General features: G+C 36.9%; 2 protein-coding genes across 7 annotated transcripts in view; one reads left to right on the top strand and one right to left on the bottom strand.

The window, feature by feature from the left end:
* Gigyf2 (GRB10 interacting GYF protein 2) overlaps positions 1–19,949 on the top strand; it is a 132,567-nt gene that overhangs the window by 60,484 nt on the left and 52,134 nt on the right. For all 6 annotated transcript variants that reach the window (XM_071619538.1, XM_027941702.2, XM_027941704.2 and 3 more), the window contains one exon: positions 19,700–19,879. In XM_071619538.1, coding sequence (XP_071475639.1) covers positions 19,700–19,879 — 180 coding nt within the window. The remainder of the gene's footprint in view (positions 1–19,699; positions 19,880–19,949) is intronic.
* On the bottom strand, positions 263–10,172 carry Kcnj13 (potassium inwardly rectifying channel subfamily J member 13). The gene is made up of 3 exons (XM_027941706.2): positions 10,076–10,172; positions 2,911–3,386; positions 263–983 (listed from the first exon to the last, which is right to left on the bottom strand). The coding sequence occupies exons 2-3, from the start codon at positions 3,368–3,370 to the stop codon at positions 361–363; spliced, it is 1,083 nt and encodes a 360-aa protein (XP_027797507.1). The 5' UTR covers positions 3,371–3,386; positions 10,076–10,172; the 3' UTR covers positions 263–360.

The following is a 19,949-nucleotide window of genomic DNA, read 5'->3' as shown; positions in this document are numbered from 1 at the left end:
CAGTTGTGTTAAACTTCGGCCCATTTTCCATTCATTACTGGTAGCATACCACATCCTTATAAATTCATCAGCAACATTTCTGTATAAGTATCTGTCAAGTTGAATCACGTTGATTTCAGCAGATAACCACAGATACAAACTTTGAAATGTAGAATGTTGTTTTCAGGATGTGTATTGTTAGCTCAGCCTTTGTGTGTGTGTGTGTGTATGGGGGGGGTATTGGCATGATTATCATGATATAATCAGAGAGATGTAATCAGCATTGAAAAAAAGAAAACATGAGATACAGTGAAGGAGAAATAGCTGCATACTGGCTGGGTATATTTAATACATTAGACAATAGGATGCCATGGATAAGTGTTACTCTGTCAGTCCTGTTTCAGAGATCTGAAAATTGTCAATGCTTTGTCCATTGATATGGATATCCATGTCAGTCCTATGTGGGCTCTTGGAGACTAGAGTAGTTGGTAGTTCAGGAACAGTCTTGTCAAAATTCTCCATCTTGACTTGATATTCACCTTTGGAGCCTCTGGTCAACAGAGATGCAAAACAGTGACGTAACATGATTTCAGAGGGTAGATAGGATGTCCTCCTTTGGCAGATTTCTCCAGTGCCTTCCTGCATTGCTGAAAGGAACACAACTAGTTCAAAGTGGGGAGGATTTTCGTGCTGGAGCAGAGTAGCCAGAGGACTTGATGGGGTAATGGAGTGGTAGTAGGTTAATGGAAAGATGAAGAATGGACATTCCTCAGAACTGATGCCATCAAGGTGGAAGTCTACACTGGTCTGGTAGAGCTCTCCATTTTCTCTTTCCTGGTAGAGTACAGCTGACACCCGGACACTGGTTAAAGGGCTGGGTCGTGTGTTGGCCACTTGGAAAATAAGATTAGGCTTGCCATCTATGTGAGCTACCACTGCTAAGTCAGTAAAGCGAATTGAGAAAGCTCGATTTTTTGGCCGGGCAATCTTCGCCACAAAGGCACCTAAATTAGAAATCATTGAATATTTTTTTAGAATGAAGATGTTAAATATCAATGACCTTTTTTGAATGAGAGGAGTATAACAAATAATTATACATTTCTTGGTGTTATGCTTTCTAGTAAGTCAGGAATTTAACTTATTATTATTATTATTTTGGATGGTCCCAATTGCCTGAAGAATTTTTCAGAATGTATACATACATTTCTTTTAAAAAGCCATGATTTCAAAATGGGTAAACAGAATTGATTTTGTTACATAAAATGTAAAACTTTACACTTAGTTTCTTAGAGTCAAAGAATTGATCCTTACCTATATTCATACCCTTACTTAAAAAAAAAAATTATAGAAAATAAATGCAATTTGGTTGCAGCCAGATGACTTCAAGTTGAATGATTCAAAGTAGAATGATTTGAGGTAGGAGGGGATCAGTACAAAGAGTGATATACACTAAAGAATTTTTAAACCTTGAAACTTATAACTCTTTTTGTTTGCTGAAGACTCTGGCTATACGGGATTTTAGCACACCACTCAGGTACATCTTCCTATGACCCTAGCTATAGATGAGGGTTTCTTAACCACTTTTGTGCCAATAGATCTCATTGGCAGGCTGGTAAGACCCGTGCAACCCTTCCAGCCTCAGTAATATAGAGAGACCCTAAGCAATGTAGTGAGACCCTGTCTCAAAATAAAAAAGGACTGAGGATGTAGCTCAGTGGTAATGTGCCCCTAGGTTCAATTCCCAGCAACCCCCCCACCCCCCGCCAAAAAAAAAAAAAAAAAAAAGTAAAGTGAATATAGAAGAAACAAAGTATACTGAATTCAGTTAAATGTTTTAAAAAACAATGTAATACTAAATGTTCTTTAATAGTGCATTAAATAACAAAATCTAGCAGTGGATTTAACACTGTGATTTTGAAATATTATTGGTTGATATTGAAAATATCTGTAATTTGTGTTTGTATCACAGTTACTGGTAGCAGTGGACACTATTGTTTTTTATTGCCTACATTCACAATTGAAGGAAATGCCAAATTTAGTTAAGGGTTAGTGCAAAAATTTGTAAGTTTTTCCCATCTAAATTCACAGATTCCCTTATTTTATCTAAGAACTGACCCAGTGTAAGAACTTTTTTGGAAGTTAAGTGATTTGTTTCAGGTGTAGAGCCTATTGCTAACACACTGGGACTTCATTCTAGATCACCCTGTGGAAGGCCAGTGCTTACCTTCTCAGATTATTTTTGGATAGAATGTTAAAGCCAGTTTTTCTGTTCTTTCTTTTTTAATTGTATATGTCACATAAAAAGGACACAAGCTCTACTTTATTAAAGAGTCTTGCATGTTTAGCGGTTTATAAGCAAGATTTCATGATCTTTATGGCCATATTTTCAGTGAATTTTGTTTAAGATGTACATACATAACTTGTTTTCTAACATATAATGCTACCTGTGGTGCTGTGCGCTCACTAATGTTGAGTAAATGTTGAATAGATGATCTCAGAGGAAAAAATTCTAGCACAGTGAAAAAGAAAAAAAAAATCAAATTCCTGTTAGGTAACATGACTGTCAAAATATTCATTGAATGTATTTATTCGCTTATTTAACAAAATTATTAGCTTATGCAAAAAAAAACTACTTGTGGACCTTTCTGTTAATACTTTTTGCTCATAGGATATTCCTATAAATTAGTGTCAGAATGATCCCCATTCCCTCCCCACATTTTTCCCTTAAGTAGTTCCAATAGGTAAGATATAAGTATTGCATCAAATTCCTTTTACAGCCTATTGTTTGATCCTAGACTACTTTTTTTTCTTTCTTAGGCATTACCTGCTAATTATATGAATAAATTACTCTATATCAGAATCACTTATAACTGACTATGCCCTTTCCAAAATGCTTGCACTTTTTTTTTTTTTAAGAATAAAGACAATTACCTGTGATAAAAGCCTCTAGCATGAGGCCTAGGAGCATTTGTATGGCAAGTAAGGCGATTGCACTTGGACAGTCACCACTGGGGAACATGGTACCATAACCAATTGTGAGTTGTGTCTCCAGAGAGAAGGAGAATGCAGCTGTGAAACTGGTGATGTACTTGACACAGATAGTGTGGTTTTCAGGTGGGGCATCATGATCTAGTTCCAGATCACCATTCATCTCAGCTAGAACATACCAGAGCACTGCAAAGACAAGCCAGTGGACAACAAAAGAAGCAGAAAAGACCAGCATCACCCAGCGCCAGCGCATGTCCATTAGGATTCCCCATGCATCTCGGAGATACGCAAGACCTCTTTGAGCACCATCCATCTGAAGTGTGCTGTGGCCATCTTTGGTGACCATCCTTCGGTATCTCTGACTTAAGAGGGGAGCAATGACTTTGCAATTACTGCTTTCCATTTCAGGCCGTAATTCTCTGAAATCAAGAGTAAATCAGTCAGCCCTTAACTCTTTTATAGTTAATATTCATAAGTTTGAAACCTTCTTCATTTTCTGCTTTCTTGAGAATGCCTCTCTTGACTATAACTTGGGCATACTTTCCCGTTCCATAAGGGAGCATTTACTGACTGAGTCATTAATTTGGTAGTTAATCATATTTTACCCAAGGGTATTCTTTCCATTTCCCTGAATGGCTGTTAAAATATTGTTCGATATTTTAACATTTTCTAAGTATATTGTGGAATTCCTGAAGTGAGTAAGGATTATGTTTGTGCCTATTTAACACTCTTATACCTTCTTTGCACAAGTCCAAGCATCAAGTATTTAATGCTTTGAGCAAATACTATGTGTAAATTAACAGCTTTTCTTAAGTGTGAATAATTCATAATTAAAAGGAATATGTTTAAGCATATAAATATTCTTCTTTGTGAATAAATAGAAATCATTTGGAAACATACTATTAAACTGTGTGCAAAACTTCTGAAGCCAATCTAGTACTAGGATAAGACATGTTTGTGATAATCTTTTAGAGGTCCACAGTTCTAATGTCCTTATTGCCTGTTGTAATTAGCCTGTTTCATAATGGGTTTGTTTTGTCACTCTGTAGAGATATTCATGGATTCTGTCTGCCCTGGCTGACAGATTGTTGTCTTTTTTGACTATTCTAGGTTCTGAATAGATTGTTGGGTGGAGAGAGAATTGTTTTCTTTGCAAAATAAAAAAATTCAAGGTAGGACATTTCTAGATAGCATTTATTTTGCTTTTTGTTTTTTTGGTAATTCTGGGAATTGAACCCAGGACCTTGCACATGCTAGGGAGATGTTCTACTATTGAATTGTAAGCCCAGACTCAGTAATATTACCTTCGAAATAAGTAATCCAGAGGAAAAGGTTTCCAGAGTTAATGAATCAGAGTAATCATTAAGGGGTCAAGTGGCAGTCTTAAATAGGTAATAAGATAATGAGTTTTCTGCTGAACAGTTTTCATCAGTGGTTATGCTTTTGTTGTGAATAGAAATATAATATGTGCCTTCCTTGTGACCATCCTTGCATGTATGACAAGCGTCTAAGACTTTTGTATGGGGACTCCCTGGAACACACCAGAAAATGTATAGCCTGTTGCTTAAGTCCTCCTTTTGTTTCCTGCAGGCAGGTAGCATTAGGAGTTTCTGTTTGACTCTTCTTTCAGAAGTAGATACTTTTGGGGATATTGCATACCCTTTCTTGCCTTTTGAATGATGCTTAGGAAGGGCCTTTGAACACTTGTGGAACAAGGCTATCATATGGGTTTACTAGATCTTTTTGGGTCTTGGGACTTTGGGGCTGTGGAGGTGGTCTTTCTTTGTTGTTGGAATTAGACAGCTTTCTCTTTTGTCCAGAGGTTAATTTAATATTTTTCAGGGACACTAGAGACAGTCTTTTGTATTTTTCTTAGGTTTGAACTACTGGTTGAACACTAGGATGATTGTTCATTTTATTTAGATTTGTCATTTTAGTTTTATATTACAGATTTTTAAAAAGTCTCTTTTTATTTGTTGGTTGGTTTGTGTTGCACATTGAACCCGCATGTGCTAGACAAGTGCTTTATCACTGAACTAGGTTCCCCAGTCCTAGTGTTAATGTTTTGTAACTTATTACTCTGGCAAGTTATCATAATTATTTTATCTAGTATATTTTTTACTTGGCTTTTTTTTGGGGGGGCGGGCACTGGGTATTGAACCATGGCTAGGTCCACACTACCACCAAGTCACACTCCTAAGCTATATCCTTATTTTGTTAGGCTCTTTTTTGTTGTAGTTTTGTGGTGCTGTGAATCTAACTCAGAGCCTCACACATGCTAAGCAGATTTGATCTATCATTGTACTACATCCCCAGCCCCATTGGGGTTGCAACTGCCTTGAGTTCGCTTGATGATGGAATGATGCAGAGGATGCAGGGATGCCAGAGAAGTACAGTACCCAGAGGTCTGGTGTGGGTAGCAGATGAGCGGGGACCTAAGGATGCTCTCAGTGACAGCGCTTGAATTAGGAAAGAGAGTGTTGGGAGAGTGGGGGCACATGGAACAGGTAGGCTGTGGGCCAGAACTGCGGGCCAGCCACACACAGATCTTTGAGGGCTTAGATAGATATATTTTCCTTTGTGCAAAATTCTAGGAGGTCCTGGATGACCAGGCCCAGGCCAAGACCTTTGCCCAGAAGCTGACAGCTTGAGCAGTGGGCAACTGCAGGTGCTCTCAAGCTGGCCTGGTCCCAGCCTCCAGCCAGCTTGGTGGCCCTAGGCACAAAAGGAAACTTCCATTTTTTGAGTATGGCATCTTCAGAGTTGTGTGAGGCTGCCTTATTTGTCATCCCAGGTGGCTTCTCCTTGTTCCCTCCCGTAGTTCCCACTTAGGGATAGGCAGGAGAGGTACCTGATCCCAGGGCCAGGGACATCCAGCCTGATGCTCACCCCACCCAGCCCTACCCTGCTGGATGTGGAGGACAAGAGTCCTTGAGTATCAGGTTTCCAGCTCCCCAGTCCAGCCACACCCTGAAGAACTCGGGGTCAGGTGTTTTGTCTGAACCTGGTGGGAGGGGGCAACAGTGCCTCTGGTGTTACCTGCAGGCCTCCTCCAGAAGGGCGGGCTACCCCAGGACTTGGCTGGGTTGTCTGTCCTCCCTGAGATCCCTTTCCCCAGACTGCCACAGAGGTAGAAATAAGGCTGAGGGGTCAAAGGCTGGAGAGGAAAGCAACAGGAAAGGGCAGAACTAGGAACCACAGCCCTCCCTAACCCTCACCAGGCCCAGAGCTTGGAATCTGGTCTCAACCTCCTCCTGACCTCAAGAGCCCCTACACTTGGTGGCCAAGGCCAAGGTCGTAGCTTTCCATTCTGTTTGTGTGTGCTGAAGCTTTGGCCATTTTGGGGGGATTTTCCCTGGAGGGCTTGGGATAGGGAGCATGACTCAGCAAACACTTTTGTGGTTCCTTCCACAGCAGCCCATCTTTATAGCCCAGAGACCCCAGCCACATACCCAACTTGGGCCCAGGCTGATGGTGGTGGGGGGGCGGTTGTTACCTGAACTGAGAGGTAGCTGGAAAGGTGTGGGGGCTGGTTGAGGGACTTTCAGGTGCAGATATTGGGGGTTGGTCCCACTTATGTCCTGATAGTACCCATGTACTTCTGTTCCAGGAGTTCCAGCTTAAGGGCAACTCCCAGAGAGAGGGTCACAGAAGGGAATGCCTGGAGCCTTTAGGAGAACAGGGTGGGTAGCCTGCCCCACAATTCCAAGTGTGGTAGCTGGCTAGGGGAAGCCCAGGCTGCCAACTCAGGGGAAGAGGCCCTCACCCCTCAACAGGCAATGGCTCAGCTCCTTGTCAGGAAGGACCTGCTACTGGAATGGTAAACTCAGGCACCCTAGCATCTAATCACAGAGTCCTATAGGAAGTACCTGAGAGAGGTCTTAGGGCTGGGGCCAGGCAGGTAGCCCAAACCAGCCCTGGCTTCAGCAGCCCACATCTAGCCCAGACACGTCTCCACATAGCACAGAGCACTCTGGGGTCTGAGCATGGTGTTCCTAGCCCAAGGGTGTTGTTGCCCATGACAATGGTGACAGCAGTTGTGGCCCAGCCTGCTCATCTCAGGCAAGAGCACTCTGGATCTAAATGTTTTAAAAGACCTGGTCTCTGTCCTTTTAGCAATAAGAACAGCAATAATAATAACAAAATCTTCATAGGCACTATGCTAGGTGTTTTTAATCCTGCATTATCTCTGAATCTTTATTTCAGCAAGATAGACATTAACTGTCCCTATTTTTCAGATAAGGCCACCTGGACTTAGAAATTTATGCAAGATAAATGAGTGGTTTGTATTATTTGAATTATTATCTCAAGTCTGCCCAAGTGCAAAGCCAGTTTAAAAAATTTTTTTTTAAACTATAAGAAGCTGTCTATTCATAGTTTGGTCAAATAAAAATCCTTCCTAAGATGATTGGTATTCTAAAGCTAGTCTTCAGTAGCCAGAATTTTAGCACTTTTAGTTGATGCTTCTTTTGTCCCTCAAACTCAAATAAATAACCTAACCATTGTTACCTTTATACATGATTCTTATGACAGTAATGGTTAATAATAGAAGTTAGTATTTGTTATTTGACAGAAATCATAGCAAGTACTTCACAGGTATTTTGCTTATGTGAAGGCCATAGGCATAGAAGAAGCTCTCAGTAATTGTAAATTGCCTTATTGTTATTAATGTTTCCTTACTCTCATAGTAAAAAATTCCATTATTATTCCCATTTACAGGTAATGAAACTGAAGCACAGTGAATTTCCCTAAGGTCACAAAGGTAGTAAGTGGTGGGTGTTAATCTAGAGCCGCTGCTACATTGCCTCAGAAACAGACGTTTGATCCTGGTTAGCCTTTGTGAAAAACACAGTGTTCTATTTGATTAGTTTTGTTCAAGAGCCTCTACAGAATTATTCTTCAGGAATGCTTATTAGGTTCAGACCTTTGATTTGTAGGTAAGAACTGAGTTTTCACTTACGGAAGACTTCTTTGAAGACTTAGAGGTTAATCAGAATTATTAGTTTAGTTGTATTTTGCAGACCAGTAAAATTAAACAGTGAGAAGAGGAGAATTATTATGTAGCATTGCTAGGTTTATATTTTGCCAGGTGAGTAGATCATTTTAAAAACAATGCTATTAGCATACTTTTATCAACGAAACTATTTTGACACTTGAAGAGGAAGGATATAACAATGAAAGACTAGTTCGATCCTTTTACAGAGAGTAGGAACACTCTGTTGTCCTTTATGCCTTGCTTCCTCCCATGTGGAAGCCCTGCTGGTGCTGGCTGCTAGTGCTTGGTCTGCTTTTGGAACAAACCACTCTCCTGTGAATACTACTAAATGCTCAGTGTTTGAAAAAATCTTAAGAAGATCTCCACAATTATTCTTGATTTCAGCCTATTTTGTTCTTGAACGTTCTAAGATTTAGAGAGCCTTTCTGTATACTCTATACTTTACAAAGTTAATTATTTTCATTCAAGTTTCTTCAGGACCATTACTTATTATCTACAGTTTTTATAGCAGTCTTAATCTAGATTCTTTAAAATTTCATTTTTTTCTGTAGCAACTAAATAACATGGAAAAAGACATGACCAGGAAAATCCGAAGGCCGTTATCAAAATAGTGAAGCAGTATCTTTTTTTTTTCCACATAAAACTTTGCTGTATCTTGTTTGGATTGTGTTGAGAGAAGTAAGATTTCTATTCTCACCTAACAGTTTACCCTGGATAACTATTCATTGGACTCATGTGGTGTCCTATAAAGAACACAAAACAAGGGTTATGGCTATCAGGTTCTGTTTCTATTGATTACGAAGGTGTGTCATCTTGGGCAAGCCACCTGGTCCTCTTGGCCAGGTGTCTTTAGGTTTAAACAAAGAAAGGGGGCGGGATGGGGAATTAAACACTATTCTTTAAAGCCTCGTAAGTTTGTAAACTTATTCCTAATTCCTTCAGCTGATTCAGAGATTTCATTCATTTTTTTTCCTATGATTTTTCCATCTACTTACAGTTTTAAAAATTATATTATTGTTGCCTGATATATATAGGATTTCCCATCAATTTTAAAAGTGTCTAATGAATATACAGTATGTGTATACTATTATAATTCTAAGTTAATTTTATCCCCTCCCCCACAAGTGCTTTTTAATGTATTTATTTTGGTTTGTATTTATATGATACTCATCAACTAATCTCAATAGAAAATAGAATGGAATATTGGGAAAGTTTGCTTGCAGTTCTGTGTGTGGGCTGTAAAATATTTGCCCATTTTTAAATTGTTTGGTAGAAAAAAAACAGTACTTATTTTAAAAGTGATAGTTGAAAAAAACTTCATTAGTCATCAAAATAATGTTTTCATTCTACTCATTTGGTTGTAGCCCTTAAAATTATGTATTTTCTATTGCCGTAACTTAAAGTAGTTCTGCAGTTCTTATGAAGCAATTAAGATCCAGGACATACTTAACAAATGTTAAATGAATATGATATTTGTTCACATCTGATGTTAACACTTTAAGATTATATTGAGAGTCTTATAATCATCTCTCCTGCCGTAATTAGGGCAAACAATGTGAATTCTAACCCTATTATATAAGCTCATTCTTCCTTTCATATTTTTCAAAAGCATCCACAAATTTTAGTAAAAATTCCTTTCTTTAAAAGAACTTTAAAATTAGAATATTCATCACTTTTTCATGGATTGAAAAAGCTAAAACAAAGTGATTTATTCTTTAGGCATTTTGGTCTGTTCCTATAATCCCTTCCAAAAGACATTTATTATTATTTTTTAAGCCACTGAATTTAATCTAGGGTCTTTCTCTTTGAATTTATATATAAAGAGAACTAGTGTACATACAATAAGATAATTAAGAGAACTTCCAGTAGTGCTTTCAGTAGGGCTGTTATTCCAAATTTAAAATTTAAGGAAAAAGAAAATAAAGAACCTTAATGCATGAACCTACAGGTAATTATTTTAAAAATCTATTGGAATTAGTCTAGCTCTGTCTCTGTTTGATGGTAATTGTTTTTAAAATCTATTGGAATTAGGCTAGCTCTGTCTCTGTTTGATGGTCAATTTCTTTCCCTGTTCCACTTAAGGAAAGAAATAATATTATTTCATGTACTCACCAGTTCTTTTGTGGGTCAGTCTGTATACCAAGGTAGGTCCTAAGGAGGCTTGCGCAATCTTTCTTTTTGGTTAGGTAGTTTAAATCTACAAGTCTAGTTTGTAGGTTCTCTTCTTGGACTGGCTTTACAGCTTACATTCCTGTGTTTATAATGTCGTGGGGGCTGGTTTCAGCTGAAGCTGATGTGATTGGTCACTTAGTCTGCAGGGGGGCCAATTAGCTCTGATCATGTGGAAAAGAATGCTGGTTTGTTAGGAGGTCTTTCTTTACCCAACACAAACCTTAACAACTCTGGAGAAAGCCTCCAGAACTGACTTGGAGAAGGGGTGCATTTTTTCCCTCTAATCAGGACCGGTTTTTAGTAAGTTTGCATAATCTTACTTAAGAGTTTATTTGAAAGTTCAAAGGGATAAAATTCCCTGCAAGATTTCCTTTCCAGCCGTCTTTCCTTATATAGCATGTTAAAGTGTGAGATATCTCCTTCACTAATCTTTTTGTTTCCATCATTTCTTTGGGGTAGATATGTTTATATAAGGCAGGGTATTTAGTCATAAATTAATAATAATTTTTCTTTTTCTGTCCCATCTCATCAGAATTGCTGCTATTAATTCCAGAACTAGCAATATAGGTGGTTGAGTTAACTGAAACCTTTTTCCCCTTCCTTTTTTTAATTCAAGGAAACAGACTTTTTAAGAAGACTGCATAAAAAGACCTTGACTTGGGAATAAAAATAATAGTTTATTGCTTTGTACTTATCTTTAAACAGCACACTATGGAGTATTACGCAGCACTAAAAAATGACAAAATCATGGCATTTGCAGGGAAATGGATGGCATTAGAGCAGATTATGCTAAGTGAAGCTAGCCAATCCCTAAAAAACAAATGCCAAATGTCTTCTTTGATATAAGGAGAGCAACTAAGAACAGAGCAGGGAGGAAGAGCATGAGGAAAAGATTAACATTAAACAGGGAGGAGAGGTGGGAGGCAAAGGGAGAGAGAAGGGAAATTGCATGGTAATGGGAGGAGACACTCATTGTTATACAAAATTACATATAAGAGGATGTGAGGGGGAAGGGGAAAAAAACAAGGGAGAGAATTGAATTACAGCAGATGGGGTGGGGAGAGAAGATGGGAGGGGAGGGGAGGGGGGGATAGTAGAGGATAGGAAAGGTAGCGGAATACAACAGTCACTAGTATGGCATTATGTAAAAACGTGGATGTGTAACCGATGTGATTCTGCAATCTGTATACGGGGTAAAAATGGGAGTTCATAACCCACTTGAATCAAATGTATGAAATATGATATGTCAAGAGCTTTGTAATGTTTTGAACAACCAATTAAAAAAGAAAAAAAAATCACCTGTTTCAAGGAACTGAAGAACTTTCTTAAAGCTTGTTTTAGTAATATTTAGGGGATATTTCCATGATAAATGAGATGAAGTAGAGTAAAATATAGTGTTCAAGGTACATAAAATTTTACTCAACACTTAGATAATGTTTAGCTGGAAATGTCTGTGATCCAGCTTGTAGCAGCCTCAGAGTGAACTGAGTATGGCTTTGTGTAATGCCTTAGTGAGCAGTACTTTTCTCCTCCTCTGTTAGCTGCTGATTTAAAAACTTTGATCAAATGTCACATGTAAGAGGATCTGAGAAACAAAGACTGTGATTGTTCAAAGTAAAATCAAGGAAGGCCTGCTGGGAAAATTATTAATGTAGACTAATATAATGCTACTTAAGGAAATCCGCCTTTGTAGATTCCTCTCCTTTCCCCCACAATTTAAAAAATATATTAATTCTTTCTTTGTTTTATTAATGCCAAACATTTCAGTACAAGTTCAGACACAGCATTGGAAACTTTGACCTTCAGAACTAGGGAAGGCAAATGCTTCAGGGAGGGACTTGTAGTGTGAGGCTCATTCCCTGCATGTGTTAGTAGGAATTATATTTTATGTCACTTCCCAGCTGTCTGATTGGGTAAAAAACATACTGAAGCAACTATAGTGTAACACTACCTTCCAGAAAGCAGAAACACTTGCATTTATCTGCCATGTGTCTTACACAGACATTAGAGTAGACAAGATAGTAAAAGATTTTACTCAACTTAGGGGCTTGATTTTATTTTATTTTTGATGGTAGGGATTGATCCCAGGGGCACTTTACCACTGAGCCACATCTCTAGTCCTTTTTGTTTTTTATTTTGAGATGGGATCCTGCTAACTTGCCAGGGTGGTCCTTAAACTTGTGATCCTCCTGCCTCCACTCCTGAGTTGCTGGGATTACAAGTGCACCTAGTTAGGGGCCTCCATTTTAGAATATATTGAGACAAAAATGATAGGATAAAAATGATCCTCTATTAAGAAAGAAATGTCTTAGGTGAAGATGGTTTCTGATTCCAGTATTTTTCCAATTTGATCTTCTATAAACGATGATTTCATATTGCTAACTGTGTGGATATTATACACTAATGCTGGAGTCCTCACAGAGGAGCAGAGCACTCCCATGACAGTACCCAGGATGTTTAAATTCATTTCTGCTTGAGGTTGTTAGGTTAGCTGGGATGAAATTGATATTGACACAGTGATATGCCAACTTTACCCTAAAACACACAGACCGTCTCATCTGAACAAACTTGGTGATTTCTCTTTGGGGTATTTGGCAATAAGATAATTGGAGATGGCTCTGAAACATCTTTTCTGTGAATGAAGATCAATGCTGTATGTCTTTTCATTCACCAATTTTTTAATTCAGAACTATAATGAATAAGCCAGGTGCCAAGATCAGATAATTTGTTCTTTATTAAATCCAACTCTATGTCCCTAAAGGTATTTGATTTTCTGACTGAAGTAGTCTAGTATGTAATCTACATATATGCCACATTGTTCTTGAAAACAGCAAAGCATTTGTTGTAGAGCAATATCCTGCTTCTGTTTATAGGTATCTGGTCCTGGCTTGCTTTCTTAGGCAGTATAATTTATCTTGCTTTTGATATGCCTCATCTCTTTCCATTTTCTGCATGTTCAAGCCCCTCTTCTTCCCAGTGGCAGGTAGCTTCTGGGTGTGAACCAGTAGATGGTGAGCGTGAGAGCTGTAGGGACATGGGAAGACTCCGCCTGCACAGGTGCCTTTTCAAAGAGATTCTTATGTGCTACAACCTCTCCAGTCCCTCTCTAGCTAGAATCTGCTGTGTTTTCAGGACCGTATTAACTAGCAGAACTTTTGTTATCCCCTCAGGGGTTTGGCTCAGAGAAAAGTTGTAGATCTCTGGAATTAGAATTTAAATTTTGCTATCTTTGAGTTATATTTACAAGTGTGTTATGGGAGATGAGGAGTAAATATCAACATTTGAGTGGGATTCCCTTTCACTTTTTTTTTTTAAGTGTTAGCAGCTATTTTAGTGTTGATCAGAGAATATATATCAGAATAGAGGAATACAAAATCACTTGTTAAAAAATTTGCACATAAACAAGCTTCAAAGTCTGTCCCATAATTCCCTTTTTGCTTTTGGAGATTGGGCACTTGTAAGCTCCAAGTCTCACAGCTGTAGATTTTGTTGGCTGAGTGCCTCCCTGCTCCATCTGAAGTTTTCCATAAACACCATTTTTGGCTATGAGTCAAACATGCTCGCAGGTGCCCTTTTACTGCTCTTTCTCCTCAGGAGGTCCACTCAGTCAGACCTGGCAGAAACTAACACTGCATTTTCATTTAACTTAATTTTATTTTTAGAAGAATCTTATTGAGATTAATTCATTAAGGCAGAAACAAGTATTTACTATCACTGAAGACATTATTTATATGTGTTGTACTACATAAATATATTAGTACCTTTTATACATATTAAATTACTGTGATGTGAGAATATAAAATATATTATATTGGTAGTGTAATTTCCTTATGAAATGGTCATATTTGCTGTATCAAATGAAAAAAATCCCCAAACTTTCGGTTTGTTTCTTTAACTTTGAAGGTCTTGCTAGATACCTTAAGACTGATGACAAGCCATCTTGGCTCACAGTGGGCTTCCAGTTCAGAGATTCACAGTCCTGAGCTCATTCATTGACTGTACGTTAGGAATATTTGGTTTGGGCACGAATTTGTGAGTTATTCAATTAGATAGATTCACTTTTTTTTTTTTTGGTGGTGCTGGGGATTGAACCAGGGCCTTGTGTCTGTGAGGCAAACACTCTACCAACTGAGCTATATCCCCAACCCTAGATTTACTAAATTGGCTTGTTTTTATTATAAATTAACCTGTTAAGATTTTTAAAAGAAGTGAGGTAAAATATTTTGTTATTTGATGTTGTCATGGGGCTGATATATTACAGAAAGAAAGGTTTGATTTTTGAATGCTGAAAAGGGCCATGTGATGTCCCTCACTCATTTTACCCCTGATTACTATAGAATGCTGGCGTTTTTAGATATGAAAGGAGCTTGAGATACTTTTAAATTACCTGTGAATTATTTGAATATTTATCATTTATTTTACATTGTATCTGGAGTATACCAATAGGTGTATTTTAAAACAAATTATAGCAAATTATATGAAATTTTCCTTGACTCCCCAAATTAACACAAACACAAATCTGCTGTAATCAATGAGGTTAGAAAGAATTTATTTTCATATTATAGAGCAATGCGTCATACTATGATGATTTTTAGTCAGTACCAATAGTAATTGGAAATATGTATTTTATGGTGGTGTATGAAGCCACCATAAAATTTCTATGTTGAAAATTTGTTGGTCTTACCTTTTTTTTTTTCCTGAGATAGACATTTTGAAATCATTTCTGCATGAAGATGAAGATTGAAACAAACTTAGTTCCACTTTCTCCCTTTTAGAGATGTCAACAAGTTATAGAACACATAGCATGTCTACTGCACTTTCAGAGCTTAAGACTTAGATCTTCTTCCTCTTGTTTCAGATTTTTTAAGAGCTTCTGGCTATTGCCAGTGGGCCTAATTTGTGACTAAGAATAGTGTAGTAGAAATGAACCCTAAATTATGAGGTTGAACACCTAGATTCTGTTTCTGATTGCATTTTGGCTCAGCTGTATGATCTTGGGAATCACCGTTCAGCAGGTTTTCCTTTCCTCACAGCAACAATAGAGGTGGTGGTGGTTGACTTAATGTCTTGGGTTTATTATGAAGATCAACAAGATCTGGCAGTGTATTGTGTCAACTGTAATGTATCAGGTCATTTGTTTACTTGTATGTCTCTAGACAATGGGTCTCGAGGGCAGGTGTTGTGTCTTAAGTCTTTCTTTGTTTTTAATCCTATGTGTCTAATTGTATTTGTTCACAGAGGAGGCAGTCTTGTTCATGTTTGCTAGAGGTTTGAGTAAAACCGTCAACCAAATGGCAAAGTAGTACCATTTCCTTGGGAAAATATTCTGTAGTATTTACAGAAGTTGAACATTCTATGATCCAGTAGTTTCATATCTAGATGTATTATATATCCAACAGAAATGCAAGCATATTTCACCAAAACTGGAAGCTAAGAAAGTTCATAGAAGCACAATTCGAAATAACAAAAAGCTAAAAACAACTTAAATGAGCAAGAGAATAAACTCTTTTGTAATGATCTGAATGACTTGCATGATGTTCAGCTAAAGAAGCCAGATATAAACAAATGGTCCATTTACATGAAAAGTACAAAAGGGGCAAAAAGAAGGGGATAGAAGTCAGAACAGTGCCTGTTTTGGGAAGGGCTGATTGGAAAGTTACGAGTTCCTGAGGATGGTCACACACACACACACACACACACACACACATTTATTTTTAAATCTCAGGTGGTGGTTATATGCATATATTTGCCTTCAGAAAACTTATTTGAATTGTATATTAGTTATTTGTGTGCTTTTTTGTAAGAATGTTGTGTTCAAATTAAAAGGTTTCTTAAAGGGGAGCAGGAGGAGATGAGTGAAGTCCATTTCCAAGCTCTTTGAATCCTTTCCAGCCTTTTTTATGAAAATGACTGTGACCCCTAAAGGCAGAACTCTGCTTATCTGCTGTTACACGTGGAATATAAGAACTGTATTATTTTGGTTTTCCTTGGTTTACCAGATTTCATCACTTAAATGTATCAATTTTACTATATTATGAATATTTGATATATGAAGAAGTATGTTGTGTTTTTTTAGAAATTATTTTGTGGAAACAATTATGTAGTAACAAAATTTGAACTTCTTTGATACAGATTTTTGAACACAGGACCAGGGTTCATGTTAATTCAGGTTGCTTTTACCTCAAATTATCCCGTCTTCCCCAGTGAAAAACTGGGACTTCAGTAGTCAAAGGATATTGATTATATTTGGAGCTAGAATTTAAAACAGGTTCTAATGATTCCAAGATCATCATCATTTTTTTGGTGCTATGCTCCTCTTTATAAAGTGCAAAATTTTTGTATCAAATCCTTTTTGGAATAAGAAATGGCATAAATGGTCATTCATACTTTATGAGGTATAAGTTTTCAACAATTTGAGTATCACAAGCTAGTTTTTGGCAAATAGAAAAGCCAGATATTTTTCTTCCTAGAGTTTCTCTAACTTACCCTATCCTTTCCTTTATACTTTTCTTTTTTCTTGGTATTAATATCAAAAGTACTTGTAGAACTTGACAGTTACAAAGATAAACTCTTAGGTTAGGAAAAAATATTCAAGTAACATTTAAGATAAAGGGAAATAAAGATAGAAAACAACATGAAAAATCTTATTGACAATTCAGATTTGAGCCACATTAGTGTACCATTATTTTACAATTATTATGGTAACAGAATTTTTGAAAGGATAGCAGCACTTAGAGTTGATAATGCAAAATGACTTTTATTTTTCCCCCTTCATGGAGTGTGGTGTGTTGATACATTGTCTGTCATTGGAACTAGTAGTTTCACTTTTTAAAGCTTTTTTTTTTTTTTTTTTTTTTAAATAAATAATAGTTTAAGAAAGCAAAACACATAGGCCCACAGATTTTTTTTTTTCCTCTCATTGTCAATACTTGGCCAAAAAAAATTGGTTAAAACATAGAATAGTACATTATGCTACAACAGCAAGCTATAAGTAATATGTGCCTATTTGCATTATTAGGAAGAATTATAATCATAGGGAATTAGTTGCTATTACAGGTGAAAATAGATTACATAATAGTAGGTGTACAGACTGCAACTTCATAAAATAAAAAAGTTATATTGGGTGCAATGTCATGCGCATATAGTTGCCGCTAAAGGATCACTTGAGCCCAGGAATTTGAGGTCTGCCTGGACAAAATGGTGAGACTGTCTTTCAGACAAAAAAGTTATATAAAAACTAATTACAGATAGATTTCTATTTTTTAAGATTAAGGGATTACTAGTATTTGAATAACTTGATTTTTATTTTAATAAAACAATATTTATTATGAAGGTGATAACCATTTTTTGATGAGTTAATGCTTTTTGCTGTTACTGATATATTATTTACTTTGGTACAGTTGTTATTTTTTTCAGAGGTTTGGTATAAAAGTAGATAATAAAGATGAGTCATTCACCTAGCTCATCCATTGTGTGACTAAGCATTTATGTCCAAGTCACAGCTTAGTGCCTGGTATGTAATATTTGTGGCTTACTGGTTTTATTGAAAAGCTATTCCCCATTATTTTCCAGTATATATACATTAGGGATATTTTTGTTTTAAATTTCTTTTTTGGAAGTATAGCTACACTTTTCATCAAGTCATATGCTAAAAGTGATGCTTTGCAAAATGGATTGTCTTCTTAATCTAAGTACGAGACCCTGGGACATCTTCTGACCTAGGGGTAAATGTGGGCTGTGTCTGTACCCAAATCCACAAAATTTGGTATTTGGTGTGTTGTAAATATTTATTGAATGATTTGAAGATTAACATTTGATATTCTTCTTTATGTTCCATTTTCCAAATAATGGAATTGCTATTTAAGAGGGGTGTGTGATTTTAAATAATTCTTCTAGGTTGTGTTTTTGATCTGCAATATTCTAAGCTATAAAATGGGAAAAAAATTAGCTTCTATTAGTGAGGATTGTTAGGAAGATTAAGTCAGATCAAGAGTTTTTATTATCTATGACTATAACAGATACCCCACACTTAATGGCTGAACAACAAATGTTTATTATCAAGGAATAGTATGGCTTATTAGCTAGGTCGTTCTGGCTCAGATCTCTAAGAAGGTTGTAGTCATCTCAGTGCTCTTCTGGAATTAGACCCCCTTACAAACTCACATATATTTCTGGTGGAAAGCCTCAGTTCTGCCCTTTGAAATTACCCACAGGGCTGCCACACCATATAACATCTGTCATCCTTCAGAGAAGGGCCTCCAAGATAGAAGCCACAGTCTTTAAAAACTTAGTATAAACGGTGGGCATTTCATCCCTTTAGCAGTATTCTGTTAAGAGTGAAACAGTAAGTCAGCTCATATTTAAGGGAAGACCAACAGACAGGAATTGTTGGGATACTTTTAGAGGCTGCTGATCACAATAAGAAAGCAGGTAGTATTTTTCCTAGGAGATAATGACTCCTCTAATCCTTATGGTATTTTTATTCTTTCATAAAACAATACCTGGTAACAGCCTAACAACCGTATGGGTAATTACAGGATGCTGAATCTTATTATTTGTAAAATGGAATATAAGATGATGACCAGAAGTTAGAATTTCCTCATTATCACAAGCCATTGTTCAACTTTTTTTTTTTTTCCTGCTTTTAGTGTGGTTTAATAAAGAGAATTTGTCACTGAGAGAATGTTATAGGCAGAGAATGTATAAGTGAGTATCATTCTGGATTTTTCAGCTGCTTAAATGTGAGATTTTATGATGCTATGAAATATAGATGTTGGTACATGGTGTGGAGTGATTGAAGATTTTGTTTGCATTGTTTAGAATTATCTTGTCCTAAAAAGTACCAATTCAGTTGATTTGGTATACCAGGCACTCTCCTGCCATTAATGTAACTCCAGGGCAGTTAAGTTAAACATGGCTCAAGTTTGAATTCCATCCAAAAGCAATTTGTTGTATGCCTGTGTTGCACTAGATGCTCAAATAAATGGGAAATTAGAACCCACAGTCTCTGCTTTTGAATTTGCAGTCTGTTTTGGGATAAAAGAGGTTGAAATACACAAATTTCCTGTTTAGGCCAAAATCACCAGTACAGGTTGGTTTTATATAAATTAAAGTAACTCATGTAATTAAAAAAATATTGTGTTAAAAATATATGCTGGTAAGGAAGATGGGCAAGGTACACTTAAGTGAAAATAGCAAGGGTACCAATGACATGTACAACATCCCCCATTCATTTCTGTGTGTGGATGAGGGAGTTGAGTATACCCATGGACTGTTTCTGAAAGGCTTTATAAGAAACTATTCAGTTGCTTCTGGGGAGTAAGAATGAGGGAACATTGGTTCTCATTTCATTGCATGCTTTTTAAAAAATAATTGCCCAGTATTTGATTATTCGGCTTTAAGAAAAGTGACTAAAATATATGCATATATTCACAGTTATTTTATTGATACTTCCAAACATTGAAATGGACACATCTTGGGGAAACTTTGACTCAAGGCGTTTTTCAAAATCTATACTGATAGGGGCTCATATTTAGTTACTGTGTTTTTTTACTTTGCTTATAGGGAGACCAAATTTTGAGGAAAGTGGACCAGCATCAGTAGGGAGAAAGCATGAATTTATACGATCAGAAAGTGAAAATTGGCGTATCTTTAGAGAGGAACAAAATGGAGAAGATGAAGATGGAGGTTGGCGACTAGCTGGACCCAGAAGGGATGGAGAGAGGTGGCGTCCTCACAGTCCTGGTAAGAATTTTATTATGTAAAACCGCAAAGAAACTGAAATGTAAGAGCTTGATGAAAATGTTAGCGATTA

Source organism: Marmota flaviventris, chromosome 11 (genome assembly GCF_047511675.1).
Source record: "Marmota flaviventris isolate mMarFla1 chromosome 11, mMarFla1.hap1, whole genome shotgun sequence".
Classification (NCBI taxonomy): Eukaryota; Metazoa; Chordata; class Mammalia; order Rodentia; family Sciuridae; genus Marmota; species Marmota flaviventris.
Note: the sequence above shows the minus strand (reverse complement) of the source record. Positions and strands in the feature narration are given on the sequence as shown.

Bases quoted from the DNA above. Each gene is read 5' to 3' on its own strand.
- Kcnj13 (XM_027941706.2), bottom strand. From the start codon at position 3,370: ATGGAAAGCAGTAATTGCAAAGTCATTGCTCCCCTCTTAAGTCAGAGA. The intron at 984-2,910 runs GTAATTGTCTTT...TTTCTAATTTAG, and splicing joins GCTAGAGGCTTTTATCACAG to GTGCCTTTGTGGCGAAGATT.